The sequence below is a fragment of the Tiliqua scincoides genome, chromosome 4 (genome assembly GCF_035046505.1).
Source record: "Tiliqua scincoides isolate rTilSci1 chromosome 4, rTilSci1.hap2, whole genome shotgun sequence".
Lineage (NCBI taxonomy): Eukaryota > Metazoa > Chordata > Lepidosauria > Squamata > Scincidae > Tiliqua > Tiliqua scincoides.
Genome location: NC_089824.1, coordinates 210,227,456 through 210,248,636, shown reverse-complemented (window position 1 = coordinate 210,248,636; position 21,181 = coordinate 210,227,456). Strand labels below are relative to the sequence as shown.

The 21,181-nt window shown below is 46.1% G+C and overlaps 2 protein-coding genes across 2 annotated transcripts in view; one reads left to right on the top strand and one right to left on the bottom strand.

The window, feature by feature from the left end:
* SPO11 (SPO11 initiator of meiotic double strand breaks) overlaps window positions 1-19,630 on the bottom strand; it is a 120,628-nt gene extending 100,998 nt beyond the window's left edge. Inside the window, exon 1 of the mRNA XM_066624709.1 lies at window positions 19,159-19,630. Coding sequence (XP_066480806.1) covers window positions 19,159-19,630 — 472 coding nt within the window. The remainder of the gene's footprint in view (window positions 1-19,158) is intronic.
* Window positions 19,631-19,649: 19 nt separating this feature from the next.
* BMP7 (bone morphogenetic protein 7) overlaps window positions 19,650-21,181 on the top strand; it is an 88,406-nt gene continuing 86,874 nt past the window's right edge. Inside the window, exon 1 of the mRNA XM_066624095.1 lies at window positions 19,650-19,929. Coding sequence (XP_066480192.1) covers window positions 19,665-19,929 — 265 coding nt within the window. The 5' untranslated portion in view covers window positions 19,650-19,664. The remainder of the gene's footprint in view (window positions 19,930-21,181) is intronic.

Here is a 21,181-nt window from a genome sequence, read left to right as displayed (position 1 = left end):
ACTGTCCAGTAAATGGACTTCCTCAGAGATTCCCATGTCATTGCGGGAAACCCAATTGTGAATGGAAACGTTGAGACCATCTCTCTCTCTCTCTCTCTCTCTCTCTCTCTCTTCCCCCCCCCCATGCACACTTCTATGTTATTTCAGAGTTCCCCACTTTGCAGTCTCTTCTTTGAAAGCTAAATGAAGCCCCAGAGCAAAAAACCAGACATTTGGAGATAATAATGCAGATTTCTGCCTTTTTGCCCCATTTTTCTCCAATTCATTTTGTTTAAAGCAGTCAGACCACCAAGGTGGTGCAAAGAGCAAGCGTCTCTGCAAGTTTCTGCTTCACGTTCTGCTCTGCTTGGCCTTTTCAAAGGGTCTCAATACAGGGCCTTGTTGATAACTCCTCTGGTGCCACTGTTGATACAGAGGGTCATTAGGAACAGTTTAGCTGGAATGAAAGGCGTTTTGTTCCCATTGTTCTCTTTGCCATTTGATGTCTTAACTGAAAAAACTCATCTTAATTGTCCAACAATATATATTTGCCTACTGAGTTCAGAAAAGCATAAAAAGCTGGTTCCAGCTGACTGCTGAAAAAGGGCATTATTTACTATAGTGATCCTTGCCACATAATAAGTATGGTTTTAGTCTATCTCTTGCTGAAAATGTGAAGGAAATTTTTACATTTAAATTTTAGCTTTGCAGTCAGGACTATAGATGGTAGTGGGGGGGGGGGTTGATAATGTTTATTTGTTTAATACCTATGAAATCTACCTGTGTGATATACAACTCCCACCACCAACTGCAGTTCCCAAACTAACTAGTCAACTAACCGAGGGTTCCAAATGGTGGAGGCTGTATCTGAGCTCCGGGACATGACTGGAGATTTTCTCTGCTCACATCCAAGAGCCTTTCTGAGGCCCATAGAGGCCACATGCAGCCTCTGTGGGTCTCAGAAAGACCTCCAGAGATGCCAGAAAGGCACTTCTGGTTTTCATAAGGCCAGAAAACCAGGCCTTTCTGAGGTCTGTGGGTCTCAGAACTCCTCTGGACAGTGTTTTGAGGTCCTATGGACTGAACTTGCAGATTTGTTTATCAGAGGGTCTCCAAAAGGCAGGGCCTCTGAGAGAAATTTTATCAGGGGGTACAAAATTTCTTTTGGGCCCCTTCCCAAAGGGGGAATGGAAGAAACCCAGCAGGGGAGGGTGGTGACAAGGGCAGGCAGAACAAGGGTGGGGAGGGAGCAAGACAGAGCAGAGAGAGTATGGTGACAGCCAGAAAAGTCTTTGGACCCAGGTCTACTGGGCTTCCCAATGTGGCGCTCAGGTCTACCTGCCTGTGCAGTATCGGCAGCCAAATACAATCCTAAGTGTTTCTAAAATATTTTAAATATAGAAAATCTTTGCAGAAAATTAGCATCATCATATTTAGGCTCACGCTAGAATGGAAAGTGTCCTGTCTGCACCACAACATACTTCTGCGTAAGCTGCAGCCCCTCAGCTGTGTCCCTGAGCTCCTAAACATTCCTTCCTGGCAAGTGGATCTACAGGTCAGAGAGCTACTTAGCAGGCCTGTTTCCTCCCAGATTTGACACTATGTTAAGGAGTGTCATGTTTGCATTTCTTGGCCCAGTACATATGGCTTTTTATAGCAGCAGCTACTGAGCACCCAGCATCCCATGCAGGCAGCGAGTCCAGGTGAGATAGGAAAATATAAGATCCCAGGAAATTTCTGGGCCCGCTTCTTTGGCTGCAGGGCCCCCTTCTTTGGCTGCTGGGCCCCATTCCTGACCCTGGGCCTGGTACAAATTACCCCCTTTACCCCCATGGGCCCTGTCTGCAGGTTTCAGTATCCATGAGGGTGTGTGTCTGGGAATGGATTCCCCATTGATACTGAGGGCTGACTGTAAATAAGTCAATCAGGGAAAGGACTAGGCTAAAACTATGTCTCTGTAATGTGCTAGTCTTCTACATGCCTCTGTAATGTGTTAGTCTTCTACATGCAAGGAATAGTTTGTGTATGTGCAGGGCTGATCCATCCATGAGGCGAACTGAAGCAGTTGCCTCAGCCAGTAGATTGGTGGTGGATTGCCCATCTTTGTCCACCTTGTTCCCTCCACTGCTTCCCCCCACTCCCTGGTTTGGAAAAGAAAGAGGGGGATAGAAAGTAAGAGAAAATGCGGGGGGGGGGGGTGGAGGAGAGTTTTGAGCTGGAACAATGGAGAATAGGAGGACTAGAGGCTGGCACAACATTGGGTAAGGGGGCAGTATTTAGTATGTCGCCTCAAATGTCAGGAAGTCCTGGGCTGACCCTTTGTATGTATGTGAATGTGCTTTGGAGATATAAAGCATACTCACCTATTTTCAACAGATCAGGGAGGGGGATCTGGGATCTGGCCTAAGAAGTTACTGCTGCTGCCTTTTCTCTCATTGGAAAGGTTGCTTCCCAGCTCTTTTTCTGCAACACTAGCATTCAATTCGTAATGAATTTTGAATGTAGAGGAGGTTACCTGCACTCTGAAGTGGCACAGTCCATATTTACATCTCCTTCTGCTTATACTCAGCAAGCCGGTATCCATGATCGGCTAGTTTTCTACATACCAGCAACTGTTTTCATGTGGGAAAGCATTTCAAAAATGCAGTCCGTTGTCTGTAGAGGTACAGTCCAGAATCTACCATCTCATGCCATTGTATAATTTAACTGTGGCCTTATCTATTTGACCATAAGCAAGTCACAATTTCTTGGCCTCAGCTAGATGGCCAAGCTAGCACACTTAGCACACCTAGATGTGTGTCTGTGCATAAGTGGTGGGATGTTCCTTTATGCGTGGGGGAAGTTCCTCAATGTTGTTCATTGCTATTAAAAGAACACATCCAGTGATCTACTTTCATTTGTTTTGTATTGCAATGAAGTACACCTGAGGACATGTTTGTCTAGAAATTCAAATAAAGGTAATACTGTAGTACTGTGTGGAGCTGTAGTTTCATGTGTTGCCAAATAGGTTCCCACCCCCAGCTCTGATCTCATTTTTATGAGTCAGACCCCAAAGAGTCTGACTCATAAAGAATGTAGCAGCTTTTCCCCATCTTTTACCTACATACCAAAAAAAGCCTTCAGCTATTCAGTGGTTGTGTTTCAGGTTGCTTTTAAAAGCACAGCAGCAACATCGACTAAACACTGTGGCAACCCTACATGTTGCCTACCATGCAGTGCAATTCTATCTTGCGCTGGAACAAGCAGGCCAGGAAGCCTGAGCTTTATCCAGTACAAAATAGGGGCCCAAAGTGGCTCAGCTGGAAACTCTTCCCCTTACCCCCGGGCAAGTCACCGCAGCCCCAATGGGTCTCTTGAAACTTGCACCACCTCAGGAGGTGGCATAAGCTTGCAACCTCTCTGTGCTGCTCAGGAATGGGACTAGGATCTGGCATATCTGCCTCCCAATCTCCGCCAACCTGCCCCCTGCCCTGGAACACCTCCCTCCTGCCTCCTCCCACCCACCCCAGACCCTTGTGTCGGCCGAGCTCGGCCAATGCAAGCTTCCCTGCCCAAGTTGTCGCGGAGGCTGAATTCAGCCTCCAAGAGTGTCCCTGCGCTGGCCCAGCCAACTCTAGAGGAGGTGCAAACATGCTTTATGGCATGTTTGTGACCCTCCTGGACCAACAAGAGACTTGTGCCAGCCCAAGGCACACTTAGGATTGTGCCCTAAATTGCCAACATTTTTTACCAATGCCTCCTCATTTAATAGCTACTTGATCTGCAGACATCACCAGATGGTGATGCCCATCTCATGCTACTAAAAGCTTCACTTGCTGATTTTTTTTGTGTGGAAAGCTCAAGCCCTGCCAGTTTTTTTCTAGTCTGTAGGCAATCTTACCTATAGGACATCTTCTCATTATACTGCAAGGAGGAAAGGAATAGCCTTCTCTGCTCATTTGTGAGTTTTGCTATAAACCTGTTAAAATAATTACATGATTACCACAGATCTTTTAGATGTCAAAGCCGATATAAGACCCCAGAGCTGTACAGGTAGGTGGTTTCCCACATGACAATGTTTCCGGAGAAAATAAAATCATCTGATAACTGTAATACAGGAAACTATCCTGAAGGCAGAAATGGAGCTTTTATTTCACTTGAAAAAGGAAGAAGAAAGAACTGGGCCTCACATCTAAACAATAATTAGGAGATTAAAGAAAGTTTTCTGATTATTTCATAAATTCTGTATTTTTAGTTTTTTCCTAAAGGCTGATATCAGACCAATGGACACAGCAGTGTAGAGTCCGCTTTCCCTAGGATATGTTGTAGTACAATACACCTTGGGGTACCACTTCAGAAGTCCATAGGGAGTGAAATGTTTCATTGATAGGGAAGCAAGCTTTAACAGGCCCTATTTTGGACATCTTTGAGATTAAAATTTATGTTTACAAAAAAGGGCATTTGTTGTGGTTACTTTTTTTCTTTCTCACAATGACTATGTAGCAATGTAATTAATGCAGAGCATACAGTCATTCATTTTTTAGATCCACATGGTACATGATTACAGTGTAGACATAGATGGTGTAAGAAGGAGGGGCCTCCCTAGATAAGTCGTACCCCCTGCACTCTCCATTTCTGGACCCTGGGGGTTGCTTGAAGGAAAGCCATGTTTCAAATTCAGAGTACTTTTCTGAACCAATGAATTCTTATATAAAAAACAGTTCTCCACAGGCTCACTTTTGTCTGTTGGTGTCAAAACTGACCTGGGGAAGCAGTGGTGTAGTTAGTTGATGGGGGGTTCAATTGCCCTGGGGACCATACCTGGAAGGGGTGCAAACTTGTACTCCCAATGGCAGAATTGTCCTAGGACAAGCACAGAATTGTCCCATTCACAAACAAAGAAGGGATGGGGAGTCCAATTTTAAATGCAACAAGGGTGTGCAGTTGAAGAGTGTAGAACTCTTTCCCCAGTCACAAAATATTTCCCTTCAACCAGACACTTTTGTCCCAGTTGGAAACTCTAATTCCAGAAATGATTGTGATGGAAGGGGGGTGCAAGGAAGAGGTGATGCAGGAAGATAAACTGCAGGACGGAAGGGATTCAATTCACTTTCATGTCCCTTTTGCTTTTAAAACTGGACCTGTTGCTTTTTTTCTATATGATTGGGGCAATCCTGTGTTTAATGGACCTGCCTCTGTCACATCTCATTTGGCTCTTAGAGCAAAGGTATTTGCACTATTGGCATGCATAGTTAGTATAGTACATAGCCAGTGTGGTATAGTGGTTTAAGTATTACAGTAGAACTGAGGATCAAATCACCATTCAGCTATGAAGCTTATGGGATGATTTTGCAGCAGTTACAGAGCCCAGTCCTAGCCTTTACCCTGTGATAGCATGCAGCAACACCAAAAAGGGCTGTGCGGTAAGCTAGTGGTAGACAGAAATCAGGAGACTTGGGAGGAGAAATATTTTCCCTTATCCCTCTATAAGCTTCAGGATTGCTTAAAATGGGTTTCCTCAGATCAGCACCAGTACTTTAGCTGGTGCAAGTCTCTCTCTCCCACCCCATTTCTAGCAAGAGGCTTGTCTCACATCAGTTTCTGACTAAGGCCAAACTGGATATTGCATGGGAGTTCTGTAATGGGAATCCCCAGCGTTTTTGTCTTTTTTAATAAATTAGCCAGAGGGTTTGGATTGTGGTCATGGTGTGGAGACAGCAGGGTCTAATCCCCTGTGATTGTGGCCCTGATACAAACTGTTCCTAAAATTAAGAGCTACAGATGGAAAAAGTATTTTCTTTTATGACTAATAGCTTCATGGGGAGAGGGACAATTTAAGCTGGGAAATTGTCTTAGGGCAAAGAATTAAGAACCCAATCCTAAACCTGTCTATTCAGAAATCTCATTATAGTCAATGGAACTTGCTCCTTACCAGATAGGTGTGGATAGGATTGCAGCCTAAATTCCCTCTTCCTGCACTGCTGTTCCCTGATTCAGATTGATCTCTGTTGTTTTTTTTGGAAAGGAAATACAATGAAGAGCCCACATCACATTTACTTTGTCCTCTCTAAGCACTCCTCTCTTCATAAAACTGTTAAGTTTCTTTGGCAATGGGGTGGGGGCCTCAACAAGTGGAGAACAATAATAGGACTCCAAAGCCCAAACAGAAAGTACTGAACACTTGTGTGACCTCCTTTGAAAATGTAGCTTCATCACATTTGCCTAATCCTCAAATCTATTTACTGCCTTTGGAGTTACTTTGGTATGCAGATAACCATAATGAGCCATTGGTACAGGCTTGCTCAATATGCATGCAGATTACAGCAACAGTATGCATGACAAGTCACCACATGGAGGACAGGCATCTCATTACCTTGAGAACATGAACCTTCCTTTTCTATAGTACTAGATCACTTGCTCAAAGTACACCAATGACTGAAAAGTGAATTTAAAAAAGAAAGCAGCAAATGTCACATATACTGTAAGAAGAAATTATTGTATGAGATTTTAGAAGGCAAATATTTCTTGTTTGGTAGTATGGTCTGAGCCAGGCTGTAGTGAAAAGAGGGACTGGGTTGGGTATCTGGTAATCTTCAGAAAGAATCTGAAACAGCTGCCAGCACACAGGTAAGATATTGCCTCATCTTGGAGGATACCAGGAGAAGGCCAAAAGGAAAACAGTAAAAGAAGGAAAACTGGTTTCTCTCTGTTGCTCTGAGATGAGATCATGGATCTGTAATATTCCCAGCGAACTGTCCTCATTGTATGGGAGCTTGTGTGTAAGGAGCATTTCCTGCATTAGCATTAATGTTATGGATAAATTTCTGCACAGTTGAAGGACAAAAAATGGGAAAGATACACTTGGGTAGAAGAAAAGATACAGGAACACAAATGCAGAATATTGTTACCTGCTTGCTTTCTCTTAGCTCTTTGTAAAAAGAGTTAAAGACAGTGTTAAATGCAGTGAAGCCATGCAGGGAAAAAATATTTTCAATCTAGTCATGAACTACAGATAAATCATACAGGCCTTGAGACTGGTTCACTAATGCCAGCTGTGGCTCTTATGAGCCATATGACATAGAGCATCTTTCTCATGTAGTCTGGGGGCTTGAGCCAATGGATGAGTTCTGAACAGAAGACAATGCCCATGAGGGTGTATCTGCTTCAGATAAATAAAATAAAAGCATGGATTGCAACCACCTTTTCAGGTGATGCGCCCGCTGCCTCACTGAAATTGTTAGCAAGCAGTTATAAAATTATAAAATGGTTAGCAAGCAAAATTAGTACTTCAAGATAATAAACTTTTGATCACCCTGGTAAAAATGCTTTGGACAAATGAGTGACTAGTGTGCCTATCTCAGCAGGCTTTTCTGACCATGCTACTTAGTAAAGAATCTAGCCAAGTTATCTTGGAAGAAATTGGCAAACACCATGAGTGACTGTGAGGACAAACCCACTTAAATTTGAATTCAAAATTTACTAATTTTGCAGGCATAGGCATAAACTAATAAAGAAGTCAGACTGGGGTCAGATTTGATGCCCTGTATTAATCACAGAAGTCTTGAATCTGGTCTGAGTTCTGTTTTAATGTCTGTCTGGCAGACATTCTTATTGTATTGCTGTTTAAATAGACAAAGTTAGTTGCTACAAGTGAGTTCCAAAACGTATACAATATAATGCAGGAAGCCACATGTGTCAGGTCAGGCTTCTGTGATTTTTTTCACATTAGCTGAGTGTTGGATGGGGCTGTCAATAGCATAAAGACTGTGCAGAGCAGTGGTCTTCAACTTTTTTGTGCCACAACCTACCAAAAATAAAGTATGAGACTGGGGACACACCGCCGATCCTGGTCCCCTCCTAGGATTGATCTGCCCGCCCCACTGGCCCTGTTTCCTCTACCTTTTGTGTTTTCACAACAACCCTGTGAGGTAGCAGCCTCAGCAGGGCCGGCCTTAATAGCTTCAGAGGAAGATAGCGAGAAGAGGCTGTGCATGATTATATCAAGAACTCAGTTTTGATAAGGCAGTACCATTACTGGATTGGATCCAAGCCTTCTGTTGCATAGACTTTGAAAGGTTGTCGTGACTCCCAGATGAGGCTTTACGACCCCAGTGGGGTCACAACCCACAGGCTGAAGAACACTGGTGTACAGAGAGTCAGGCTAATGAACTAGAGCTACAAATAGCAGAGGTTGCTCCCCCCCCCATCCCATTAGTTTTGCAGACACCCTTGGCAGCAATTCCTGTCTTGTGACAGAAATCTATCTGCCAGCTTTTCGTTCCAAGGTTTACCTAGTTGCTTGGCCAATGCACCTGCAAATCAGACTTTTAGGGACAATATGGAACCATGTGGCGAGGTAAAAATGGCTAAATAAAATAACACACAACTCTTTGAGGGCCAAAGAATAAGGTCCACCTGTGTGTCTAATAATCCACTTTCATAACAAGCTTGTTATGCCAGATAAACTCTTGAGCGTCTACCACCTGTGACCTGATTCTGAGTTTAAGTTAAAGACATGAAGAAGCATGAAAGACTGAAATGAGAGCAAGAATGAACTACATATAGTTTATGAACTTTCAGAAGAGGTAGATATTGTAAAATATTCAGTTAATTCAAGCTGGAAGAATTAGGCAAAGGGCACATTAAAAACCGAGAAATACTGAATATGCTAGGAAAAATCCCCTTATATAAAAAGCAGTTTTGCGTAAACATGATTAAAGAAACACTGGCAGCCTGAAATCTAATCAGTCTAAATACTCTGTTTATTTGGAAGTCCCACTGTATTCAGTAGGGGTTACAACAGAATTTGTGAGTGCTGTCTAAGTACGTTACAAAATCCCTACGTGAGAGGCATGTGAATTTTGGCACACAAGAGTTCTTGCCATTCTTGGGAACCCTATGGACTAGTACAGTGGTTCTCAAACATTTTACCACCAGCCCCCATTTTTCAAAATGATACCCTATCAGGAACCCACCTAACTTTATGGGACTTTAAAAAAAGTTTCACTTTACCAGCTGATCAAGCCTCTGTTTTTATCCTTTATACTGGGGGGGGGGGAGGAGGAGGAGCCTTCTGGAGCATTAATTGACATCCATGTTCACTGGATTGGGACCATTCTCCTGGCCTTGTGTTCCCCTTCATTTGGCCTTCTATAAGAGCTAAGGCACATTCACCTACTTGCCAGTAAACATGTACATGTTGCTCAGTTTTCGCTTTCCATCGGGCTCATACCATTTTCTTTGTCAGCTATCAGCTTGTCGGTTTTGCAACCCACTGGTGAATCCCAACCCACAGTGCGGGAACCACTGGACTAGTTGAACCCTCAAGCAGATGGAGTAAAAAATTTTCCTGTACCGTCATTTAGACTCAGCAACATCACTGTTCATAAATATGCTTTCTTCAGTGGGATCTCCATGGCAGGGTCAGTCCTTGTCATCTCTGTAGCATGTCCCTCTCAGACAGGCAGATCAGGTTACCTGGAAAGTCTTCCTGAGGGAGGAGCTCCCTAGATTCCCCAGCCAGGCCTTGCTTCTCGGCACAGTAGGCTGGGCTTTTTCTTGGTCAGCTTATCTGACCTTCAAAACTGCTTTTTTTCTTCCTCTGGGATTTTGGCCCCTTCTTTTACTTTTAAACAAGCTGTGAGGGAAAGGATCATGGCCATTCTGCCTGAGCTCCCATGATTGCCATCCTTGTTGGGGCAGAAAATGGGGTTGCTTCTCACCCCACTACGCAGCTGAACAACTATAGGGCTCAAGCTTCCCTGCAGTTTGGGAGAGAGCATAGGAGCCTGGCTGCAGAGCGATTCTCGGTGGTGGCTGACAACTTGAGTCCTTTCCTGCCAAACTGCAGTAGCAGTAGGCTGCCACCCAGAAGCTGTGCGGAAAAGGCAGAACTTCCATGGATACTTACTTTTAAGGCGAGAAATTTCTACCAATAAATCAAGCGTAGATTTTCTCCTAGTCTTATCTGCAGGTCACTTAGGAAGTCAGGGCTGCTCAGTCATCCTGTGGCAGCCAGGTAAAGCCCGGAGGAACTTTAAAAGTGCCTGCAGAGGATCTCTGAAGCAACTGAGAAACATTTTGAGTGATTGCAGACAGCTTATAAACACGTTGTAGAGTCTTCTGAGCATCCTCTTTAACTCCAAATCCAGGAATACCTTCTAAAACAACAGTGAAAAAGTTTTCTGGCAGTAATGGAAGTAGGGTATTCTGCTGAGGAAAGTTGTTTATGGTGCTTTATATTGGTGCTGCATTTGTTTTGGAAGGTTTTTAAAAGTGCAAATGCTTTTCTGCAGTTTCAGACATAGGTTTTTTCTTATTTTAGCAATCCATTGCAATGTTCAATTCTGTTGCTTGGGGGGGAGGGGGAATGGCACTACATAAACACCTTGTTAATGTCTTCAAAAACAGTGGAGTGGCTCAGATTCTTTCCCCTCTTTCCATCAGGCTCCAGGACAAGCTGCAGCTCCTCCTCACAAGCACCATTCCCCACGTTTTACCCCCAACTTATCTGAGGGTCATGGAACATTCCATGATTTTTTGGCTGAAAACAAGCCCTTGACTTATCTGTGAGATCAACTTATAAGCTGGTATCTGCAGTACTCTCCCAATTCCTGCTCAAACGGTGGTGCTGACAAGACAAGCTTATTTCCTGCCCACACACCACATAGCAGGCAAGGTGCTGCCAAGGACTCTGTGAGGGCATGGCAGAGCCCTCTAGAGCCGTCTCTGAGACCCCAAGCTCTCTGCCCCTCTCAAGCTTGTGGAATTAACAGCCACGATTCAGAGCATGGTTCAGGCCAGGGTCTTCTTCAGCATGGCCACCACCATGGCCACCCTCCAGAGGTTGCTGGCGCCTAATGCGGTTCCAATCCCTTCTAATCCACATCAGGGCCAGGCTGAACTAGACGTTGAGCTTTCTCACCCCCCCCCCCCCAAAAAAAAACACAAAGTGTCTAGTGGGCAAAGCAGTGTCCATGGCAAGTCTCCCAATGTTCTAAATCTAGACCAGGGGTGTCAAACTTGTTTCATACAGAGGGCCAAAGTTAATATTCATGGTGCCTGCTGAGAAAGCTCAACGTCTAGTTCAGCCTGGCCTGAACCATGCTCTGAATCGTGGCTGTTAATTCCTCCCAGGATAGAGATGAGGGGCAGAGAGCTATGGTTTGTAGACTATTCTGAGGCAGAGAATAAAGCTTACTGAGCAATTTGGAGGCATGCTTCTTCTGAGATGTTGTCACCCACTCCACTTCCAGGTTGGACTTAAATGCCTCCGGAAAGGGAACCTCAGGTAGCTTGGTGGGACCCTGAGGAAAAACAGACACTTGGTACTCAGCCTGGTTAAAGTGGTAGAGAGAGAAGGTGACAGCCTTTGCGCCAAGATTCAGAGACCTAGTTGCCTTGGCTAACAGTTTTGAAAATAGGTCCACTGGTAAAAGCCTGTCCAGGTTATTCTCTGTGTTAGTGGTTTCCTCCCCCAGGAATTCTCTTTCCATTCTGGAGGATGTGGAGTTTGAGGTGTCCATTTCAAGAAGTCAATTACCTTTAGTAGGGGGAGACCTCTTGTATTGACTGTGTCTGTAAGCTCTAGAGCAGGGGTCTCCAAACCTTTTGGCTAGAGGACCGCATCAAATATTTGACATGGTGTTGAGGGCCAGAAAAAAATTTAAATATAAAATTTATATAAATAAATTAGAGATGGAACTTAGAAGAGTGAATAAATGAATGAATGGGCTCATTCATTCAACCTCTCTGGTCCTTAGAACACCCTCCAAATGCAACCAGAGCACAGTTCCAGTCATGTTTGGCCAAGTGGGCCAGAGGCTTTCAGGGGACAAGAGGCTGGCTGCGGGCCAGATTGAGGCTGGCCGTGGGCCGCATCTGGCCCCCGGGCTGGGGTTTGGAGACCCATGCTCTAGAGCTTTGAGGTGGCAGGCATAAAGAAGAGGATGATTGGGACTTGTGCCTCTTAGGTGGAGTCCCCTCAGAGTCAGAAAAAGTGGAACCCAGTGCAGATGGGGGGAAGGTGAATGCTGTTGCTTGGACTTTTGGATAGTTTGTCCTGTCCTCTCACCCCCTGCTGAATCCCCATGAACTGCCCTAATTTGTCAGTCACTGTCTTCAACTCAGCCCTGCACTAAATTTTGTGCTTCCTGGGACACTGGCAAGGCAGCCTGTTCCTGAAAAATCTTGTGCTGGGGAAAAACAGCTGCCCCAGGTGCATCCCAAAATCCTCCTCAGATTGACCTCCAGCTGAACCAGCACTTTCCCCCAATGCCACAGAAAAAGGGAACTTGCCTCTGTATACAGGAAAGCAGAGACTTCAGGTGTGCTGACTTTCACATCCCTGGAAGCCTAGAGGGTACCATGACTCATAAAATGGGGCCCTTAAGGCACTCCACAGCAAACACTGTGGAGGAAAGGCGAAGCTTGTGCACATGGGACAAGCTGGGTGCAAGATTTCGTTTAAGCCTGTCTGGCTGAAGTATGCTGAAGCAAGGAGCATGGCTGATGGAAGGCCTGTAAATGTTGCCTCACTGCATTGAGATGCGAAGGGTAACACAATCCCAGCCGAGATTTGGAGCATCAGTTACGCCATTTCTGCCTTAACGTTGCATATACACAACAGGGACCAAATGTATACACCTGTGGGCTGGGCAAAAATGGATTAAGGACGACGGGGTCAGCAGCCCCGTGATTTCTTAGGACTGCTGCCTCGTAACCAATGAAACAGGCTGAGATGCAGAGGAGTGGAATGTGCCCAGGCACAAGCTTAGCAACCCTCTAACTGCAGCAGCAGCTTCTGAGGTAAAAATTATGAAGTAAAATCCCCCTCCCCCCCCCCACACACACTGAGATTCTCAGCACCTAAGGAAGGACATGGGGGGAGAGAGGAGGAGATCTTTCTTTGGTCAAAAGACTCCCCTTCCTCAGTAGACTAAATGCCTGAGGCTTCCTCCTCCTCAATGTCTAGATCAGGTGTGTCAAACATAAGGTCCGCGGGCCAAATGCAGCCCTCAGAAGCTGGATGTCACATGACATAAGGCACATTTGTGCCATCAGTGAGTAAACTGTGCTGGCAGCGAGGCCTGCACTGTCCTGTTGATACCACAGAGGAACTCCCAGTCACCAGAGGAAAGGAGATAAGTGCAGAGTGGAGTGGGGGCATGGAGAGGGTGGTGAGGGGGCAGAATGGGAGTGGGTCAGGCCTGGGAGGGGGATGGCTCCAGCAGAACCCTCCACTGAATTCTATCTCCCATGTTGAGCTCAAAAGCCCAACATGGGACTTCTCCAGTGACACAGCTGGCACAGACTCCAGAAGCCCAATTGAGCAGGCTGGGGGCTTTATTTGTGGTAAAGAGACATAGATACATAAGAAGAGCCCTGTTGGATCAGGCCAAAGGCCCATCTAATCCAGCTTCCTGTACCTCACAGTGGCCCACCAGATGCCTCAGGGAGCACACAAGACAAAGAGACCTGCATTTTGGTGCCACATCTGGCTTTCTGAGGTAGCCTACTTCTAAAATCAGGAGGTTGTACCCATCATGGTTTGTAACCTGTGATGGACTTTTCCTCCAGAAATCTGTTCAATCCCCTTTTAAAGGCCAGACACGATCACCACATCCTGTAACAAGGAGTTCCACAGACTAATTACATGCTGGGTAAGTGTCCCCTTCCCCTGAGGAGACATCCTGCCTGTTTGGATCCAGCACAGGATCTGGCAGTAGCCATTTGGATTGGGACCTAAGTCTCCCTTTTGTCTACTGACAGCTTTTGCTATTGTTATACTGTTTTACATTTTTGTTTGTTTTCATATTATATTTTTATTGTTTTAATTACTTTCATTGTTGGTTATTTTGGATTCTAGATAAAGAAAAGCAGAACAATTTAAAAATAACTACATGGAATTGCTACATAGCAGTTGCTTGGTTAGATGTGCCTCCTCTTTAATGAATATTGTAGCATCTTCCAAAGTCCAAGTGCCCAATGCTATCCAATTTTCTAGTGCTGGTGCAGCCGCATGCACTGCATCCTGTGGTGGGGAGGCAGTCACAGAGGCCTCTTCAAAGTACGGGAACATATGTTCCTGTACCTTGGGTTTGCTTTTTGGCTGCACCAGTGCTGGAAAGTTGGATAGGATTGGGCCCAAGTCAGAGTCAGATTCTCTCTCTGTGAGACAAGATTATGAAAGTGCATTATAAAGCAGTTGGGTCCTCAGGTTTTTCTTTAAAACAAGATACAACAAGCACCCATGGGTGGGGAGGATTGGAGCAAATACTGTTAAGATCAGGCTGTGTCATAAGCCGACAATGATGGGATCAAGCTTTTTCATTATCTCAGTAATCTCTGTAAACTCTCCTTATCAAACCGCAAGTTGGTAAAGCTTAAATATTTTTGTTACCTTTCTTTTCATTTTTTTTTCATTGAGAGAAAGTGGTTTTCATTTGTCCTATTGTATTTCCAAAAGGAATTTTCTTCCAATGTTGCTTTTACTCTTGGCCTCTACTTGAATCAGTCCTTTTTAGTGGGAGAGAAATCTAGATAATATTTACTTATAGCTAAACTTTATTACCATCAGCCCCCACTACATTCCTCATTCCCAATGTGTATTTTTGGGCTGCTGGGACTTTCTTGAGGAATAGTCAGTGGTCACTCATGTGGCTGCTAAACTTGCACCAATGCCATCTCTGTCCACCTGCACTTATTGTGTGCCCTTTTGGAATAGGGAAACATCTTTTCTTGCCTTTCACTGTAAACTGCTTTGAGAATGTTTTTTGTTGTTGAAAAGTGACTGATACATATTCTAAATAAATATATAAAATTGCCCCAGAGTAGAAATCATATGAATCAAGAAGCAGGGACTGCTAAAGAAAATGCTGGTTGTCAAATGTCAGCAATGCTGTGCAATAGATAGGCTTTCCCCTCTTTATGTGTCCACCAATTATCTCTTTCCCTTCAAATTTTCTCTCTCCAAAACACTATAGATTATATAGCCTTCTTTGGCTCAGACAACATGGATAGAAATTGTCTATCAATCTGGAAAAATTAGGCTAAAGTTCAGGAAAGACTTCTTAATGAACCGATGCTTTAGCTCAATGATGGTTTGTATGTGGATGTCCTTGTGTTTCTGTCTACATACCTCCAGTTAAAGGACCTCCAGAAGCAGAATGTAAAAAGAGCTCAGCACTGCCTGAGAACTTTGGGAGCCACTGCTAGTCACTGTAGATTGTGTAGCATCTAGTGATGCTAGTCCATCACTTGATGGACCAATAGCTTGACTTAATAGTAGCCTAATCCTATGCTTCCTGGCACTGCAGGCTACCATGGGGCCAAAAAGGCCACAACTCTATCCTGCAGGACCAAGGAAGCCACCAGAGGTCTCCTCAGGGGAAGTGGACATTCATCCCCTTACCCTGAGTAAAGCCTCAGATCCTAAAATAGGGCTACCTGAGTCTGCACCAGCTAAATCTCTGGTGCAGACTTGAGAAGCCCCATGTTGGATTTCTGAGTTCCCTTCTGGCCTGGTCCCATTCCCTGTTCCACCCTCCCCCTGCCCTAGAATGCCTTCCACATACCCTCCTGCAACTGCACCACCCGGCACTTACCTACTTGCTGTCAGCAGTTGGGCCTTCCTCCATAGCGCTGACAGGGCGGCACAAGCCACCCCACTGGTGCCACATATTTCAAGAGTGCTGCAAACATGCTTTATAGCACATTTGCAAAACCCAGTGCCATTAGGATTGGGTCCTAAGTCTCTAGACAAAGACTTAATGGATGTCCTTGGTCAATTCACCATCTTTTATTCTCTATTCTGCATTTATAAATTAGGAATAATAGGCAATCAACCTCATAGTGCTTACCTATTGAAAGATTTTGATGTGTCTTTCACAACTGAATGAGCAGAACCCATGTTGTGTGCCTTGTCCCTCATGTTCAGGTGCAACTGAAATCACCACGTCAAAACAGCTGTATACATCAAGCCTGATGTCATAGCTCCAGAATGAACAAGTGTTGAAATCAATTATGTCGATGGGGCAGCGCTTCCTCTAAAGGAGCTGTTTGGGGATGCATCTCATCTGGACAGGGGTCCTGAACCAAAGCTGCTGACTGATGTGGTGCTGCCTGATACTACCCCCCACCAAGAAAACAAAAAAACAGGTGTTTACCTCAGATCCTCCCAGTAAATAAGAAGTGCTTGTAACTCTGAGCATGCACTGCATTTTCTGTTTTACTTAAAGGAAGGGGAAGGAAGGAGCCATGTCAGTAGTTTTTCCCTCTTACTTCTTCCTTGCATGGTCCCTTGAAGTTTAAATGGACCATGTGAAGAAGGAACAAGGGGTGGGGGTAATGAAGCAGCTCACCACTGCCCACTGGGTTTTTTCAGCTTGGGCAGCTGCAGTCTGGTTCACTCCCCTTGCTCTGTGCTTTGTGCAATCTGACCACATGGGGAAGGAATGTGGGGAGAGGGGTAGCAAAGTGGATGGTCTGTTGCTTGCTTACTTTTAGCAAGTGGGAAGTGAATCAATGTGGGTCACATTTGCCCCAGAATGGAGGAAGAGATGGCAGACTTGAGGTGAAGGGACCTGATCAAGCTGCATCAGGTACTCTCATGGTTTGACCAACCCTGCCTTCTGGACCTAGCTTTACTCCTGGATGGAAAGTTGATCTTGCCACAGTTACATGTGCCCTGGTCAATGCACTTTAATGTGAGGATACCCTTAAAAGGGCTCTGAAAAACTGGTGCAAAGTGTGGCTGCATGGCTTCAGGTGGGAGCTTTATCCATTGCAAAGGCTCCCAAATTGATTCAGAGCCCCCTTCAAGGTACTGGTTCTTATCTTTTAAAGTTCTAAATGGTTTGGGGCTTGGACACTGGAAGAACCATCTCTTCTTGCATGAACTTACTCACACCCTAAAGTAACCAGGGAGACCTTTTTGCATGACTCTCTGCCTTGTGCAGTGTGGACAGTAGGGACTTGTGATAGCGCCTTCACAACAGTGGTGTCCAGACTATGGAATTCTTGATCCCAGGAGATTCAGCTCCCTCTCATTTTCTGCACACTTGTACAAAATGGTGGATTGGAGTCGCTGGGTGGAGTGCTACCTTCGCAGCTTATGGTTTCATAGATTGTGTGTTTTTGTGAAGGGTTTTGGATAACTTTAATTGTTTTATATTATTGGAAGCTGTTTTGAGGGCCCTTGGTGGTAGAAGATGTGCAATAGGAATGGTTTCAATAAATAAAGTAATAAGTCAATACTTAAAGGCATATCAAGTCAAAAAGCTGGGAACAGTTCTTTGGCTGAGGCCTTGGAGAGTCATCGCTGGACAGAGTGGAGAGTACTTCTGAGATTCTTACTATTACAAATGTGCTAGATTTGACTCAGAGACACCTGGATTTGAATTCTCACCTTACCAGAAAGCTCACTGGGTGGGTTTTGAGCAAGTCACAGTCTCTCAACCTAACCAACCTCACAAGATTCCTGTGATAATGAAAAGGGATAATCCAATACATGCTGCTCTGAACTTCTTGGAAGAAGGATGCAATAGTACTAAGGGGACACAGAATAAAATGATTAGAGTGATAGGTCCTGTTTGGAATGTACATAGGGTTAGTGGCTGACGTGAAAAACATGCCGTTTCATGCAGCAGTAGAGAATTAGATTCAGTTTCAGCAGAAGAGCATGAAAAATCCCTCTGTGTTGGTTGGAAGAAGGATCATGCTTCCTCTCTTATGGTTAATATTCAGTTTGTTTGCTTTGATAAAATGGTGTACTGTACCTTGTTTTCACACTTTGTTACACACAACATTTTTAAAATAAAACCGTTTAGGGCATTTTTGTCCTGGTCTTTCAGCCAGAAGCTCAGGGCCACACACATGGTGCTTCCCTCTGGCCATTTTACTATCGAAGCAGCCCTGTCAGGCGAATTAGACTGCATTTCATGGCTGCATGGGGATTGGAATCCCAGTCTTGTAGCCCTAGCTTACCAGGGTAACTTCTACACCACGCTGTTAATAACAGCAGAACGTCTTTCTCAGAATGTTTTGTATTCTGGCTGGGAGGGAATTGCTGTTAAAAATATCTTTTCAAGGTAAAGATGGCTTGTACCATCACAGGTGGGATATATTGCAGGTTGGGTTGGACTATTCTGTCTTGTATGCAAAAACCCCTAGAATTCTTTCCTTTGATATCTTGCTTTCTGTTTAAATGTGTAGGTCACCTCCCTCCTTCACCTGTACTGTAGTGATGTAGAGCCCAATCCTATGCATGTCTACTTGTAAGTAAGTCCCATTATAGTCAATGGGGCTTACTCCCAGGAAAGTGTGGATAGGATTTAAGCCATAGTCCAGAAATAGCTTTATCACGTGAAAATGGATTTTCTTTCTTTCTGAGGAAGATGGGGGACCATTCGTTTGCATCTTGTGCCCTTTGTAAGGTAGCTAGCTTTCAATATTTTGCATGTATGCACTGCATTGTAGGAAAAAGTTTTTCATCATCACGGGGGTGTCAAGAAATGCATGTGACTCGGACATCAGGGTGGTGGCATCTGACATCCAACTTTCTGACAAGTAAGTATCCTTTTCAAGGTAATATTGTTGCCTTGAGAATTCCATGTCAGAGAGAGAGTTTCCTCCTCCTGTACTGCAGACTGAGGGTAGGAGGGGGGAACCCACAATTGCTGCGTGCCGCCCTAAGGCATACTTTTTCCCAGGGAGAAATCCCCCCCCCCCCAAGACAATGGAGCTGACTTCCGAGTAAACACGCACAGGCACCGCCTGCGCAGGTAAAAGGAGGGTGTCGCTTTCCGTGTTTCAGATCTGAAAGTGGTGTGTACTGGAGATGTCCTGGGAAGGAAATCCCCAGGGTTTCAACGTGTGTGTGTGTGTGACACAGACCAACCCCAATCTTTTACATGTCTACTCAGAAGTAAGTCTCATTAGAGAAAGTGGGGCTTACTTCCAGGAAAGTGTGGCAAGGATTGTAACCTGAGAGCACACGCCTATGCATGTCTACTCAGAAGTAATTCCCAGTAGAGTCAGTGGGGCTTACTCCCAGGAAAGTGTGGCTAGGATTGTAGCCTGAGAGCGCATTCCTATGCGCGTCTACTCAGAAGTAAGTGCCATCAGAGTCGGTGGGGCTTACTCCCAGGAAAGTGTGGACGGGGTGGCAGCCTCGTGAGGTCGCCCCTAACCCCGCCCCACCTGGCCGGCTTCTTCGCAGCGCCTGTTCCGCGGGGCAAGTTGGCGAGGGAGTGGGAAGAGCCCAGCTCCGCCTCCTGGCTGCGAAGCTCCCGCGGCTGCCTGCCTGGCGAGAGCCCCGCCGCTCCCAGAGCCTCCTCGAGCGGTCGCAAGGAGCGCACGGACGCGGCGCGGGAGGCAGAGGCGGGCGGCGTCGCTCCCCGCGGATGGCCGGGGTGCAGTAGCCCAGGGGAGACCATGCGCGCGTCCCCGAGGTCGGCTCCTCGGCCGCTCCAGCCGCGCCCGCGCCAGGCGATCTCGCTCCGCTGAGCGCCCCTGCGCCGTGCCCGCTGAGCCCCTGCGCGCTGCTGATGGAGATGATGCCCGCGGCCGCCTCCCGCCTCCTCCTGGGGCTCGCCCTGGCCGCCTGGGCGCTGCAGCCGCGCTGCGCCCGGGCGGACTTCACGGTGGAGAACGAGGTGCACTCCAGCTTCATCCACCGGAGGCTCCGCAGCCAGGAGCGCCGCGAGATGCAGCGGGAGATCCTGACCATCCTGGGCTTGCCCCACCGGCCGAGGCCCCATCTGCACGGCAAGCACAACTCCGCGCCCATGTTCATGCTGGACCTCTACAATGCCATGTCCGGGGAGGAGGAGGGCGGCGGCGAGGCAGGGGGCGAGGGCTACTCCTACCCCTACAAGCCCATCTTCAGCACCCAGGGGCCCCCCCTGGCCAGCCTGCAGGACAGCAACTTCCTCACCGAGGCGGACATGGTCATGAGCTTTGTGAACATGGGTGAGTAGTCTCACACCGGTGGAGGGTCACTCTTGGGGGCACCTGATGGACCACCCACACCAGGGCACAGTCACTGTAAGAACCCCTCCCCCCCCCCGCTTAGGCTAAAGGTCAATCCTGTAGGGCAGGGATGTTCAACCTTTTTTCATCTCATGGCACGCTGAGAAGGCACTAAAATTGCCAAGGCACACCCTCAGGTTTTTGACCATTGACAAGGCACACTGTGCTGATAGCAGGGGCTCAAATCCCCCAGCTGCCCTACTAACAAATGATCCTCCCCCAAGTTCCCGCCGCACACCTGCAGACCATCCCTGGCATGCCACTGCAACAGCACAGTAGTTGACAATGGCTGCAACATGCCCTACCACAGTGGCCAACCAGGTGCCTCCAGGACAGCCCTCACTCCATAAGCAGGAATTGATCTGGAATGAGGACCACCCCTTCAGGTTCTGTGATGGCATTAGGTGCTTCCACTAAATGCAGATGTAGCAAACTGTGCTAAAATCCAAGAAAGAATCTCACTCCTTGAAGCTTTTGGTTGCGAGTGCGAGAAGAAAATTTATAGGAAAGCTCTCCTGTAATCTTTTTCACCGTCTTTGAGTTTGCCTGCCTTCTAAACTGTCCTTGGAAGAATATGAGCCAACCCAGCACCAGCCATTTGGACAGCAGAATATGCCTAGATTCTTACTGTGCTGCTGCATTCAAGGATCAGGTCCTTTATCTAAGGCTGGTGTTTAAGGGACTTGAGCAAGTCTTCCTGCACCAATCCAATGGGAATCAATTTAGTATCCTTTGCCAGGGAGTATTCAACAAACTCATGTGTCTTGACTGGTGAGAGGAGGATGGCTCCACCTGCTTCAGTATCCTCTCACTCCCTGTTGTGTTGAACCCATTCCTCCCAGGTGTTCTCACATTGTGGGGAAGGCCCCCTCTGGAGTAGAGAAGAACTAGTTAACTTGAGATGGAGTGATTGTTCAGTAGTCATCATATATTCACCTTCTTTGTGGGCAGGTGTTTCTAGGATAGTCCTAAGTACCACTTTCCAGTGGTGGTTCATCAGCTACAACCTGCTTCTAGGATCTGCAAAGAGAGCATCCATAGGTTCTCTTTAAGGCTGTCATCCTGTACATGCTGCCTTGGAAGTAAGTCTCCAAGTAAGCTGGGTTCAGAGGCACTTACTTCTGTGTCTGCATGGGGCAGAGTGTAAATAGCAAAAGCCCTCTTAGGCCAGATGAATTCATCTGCAACAATT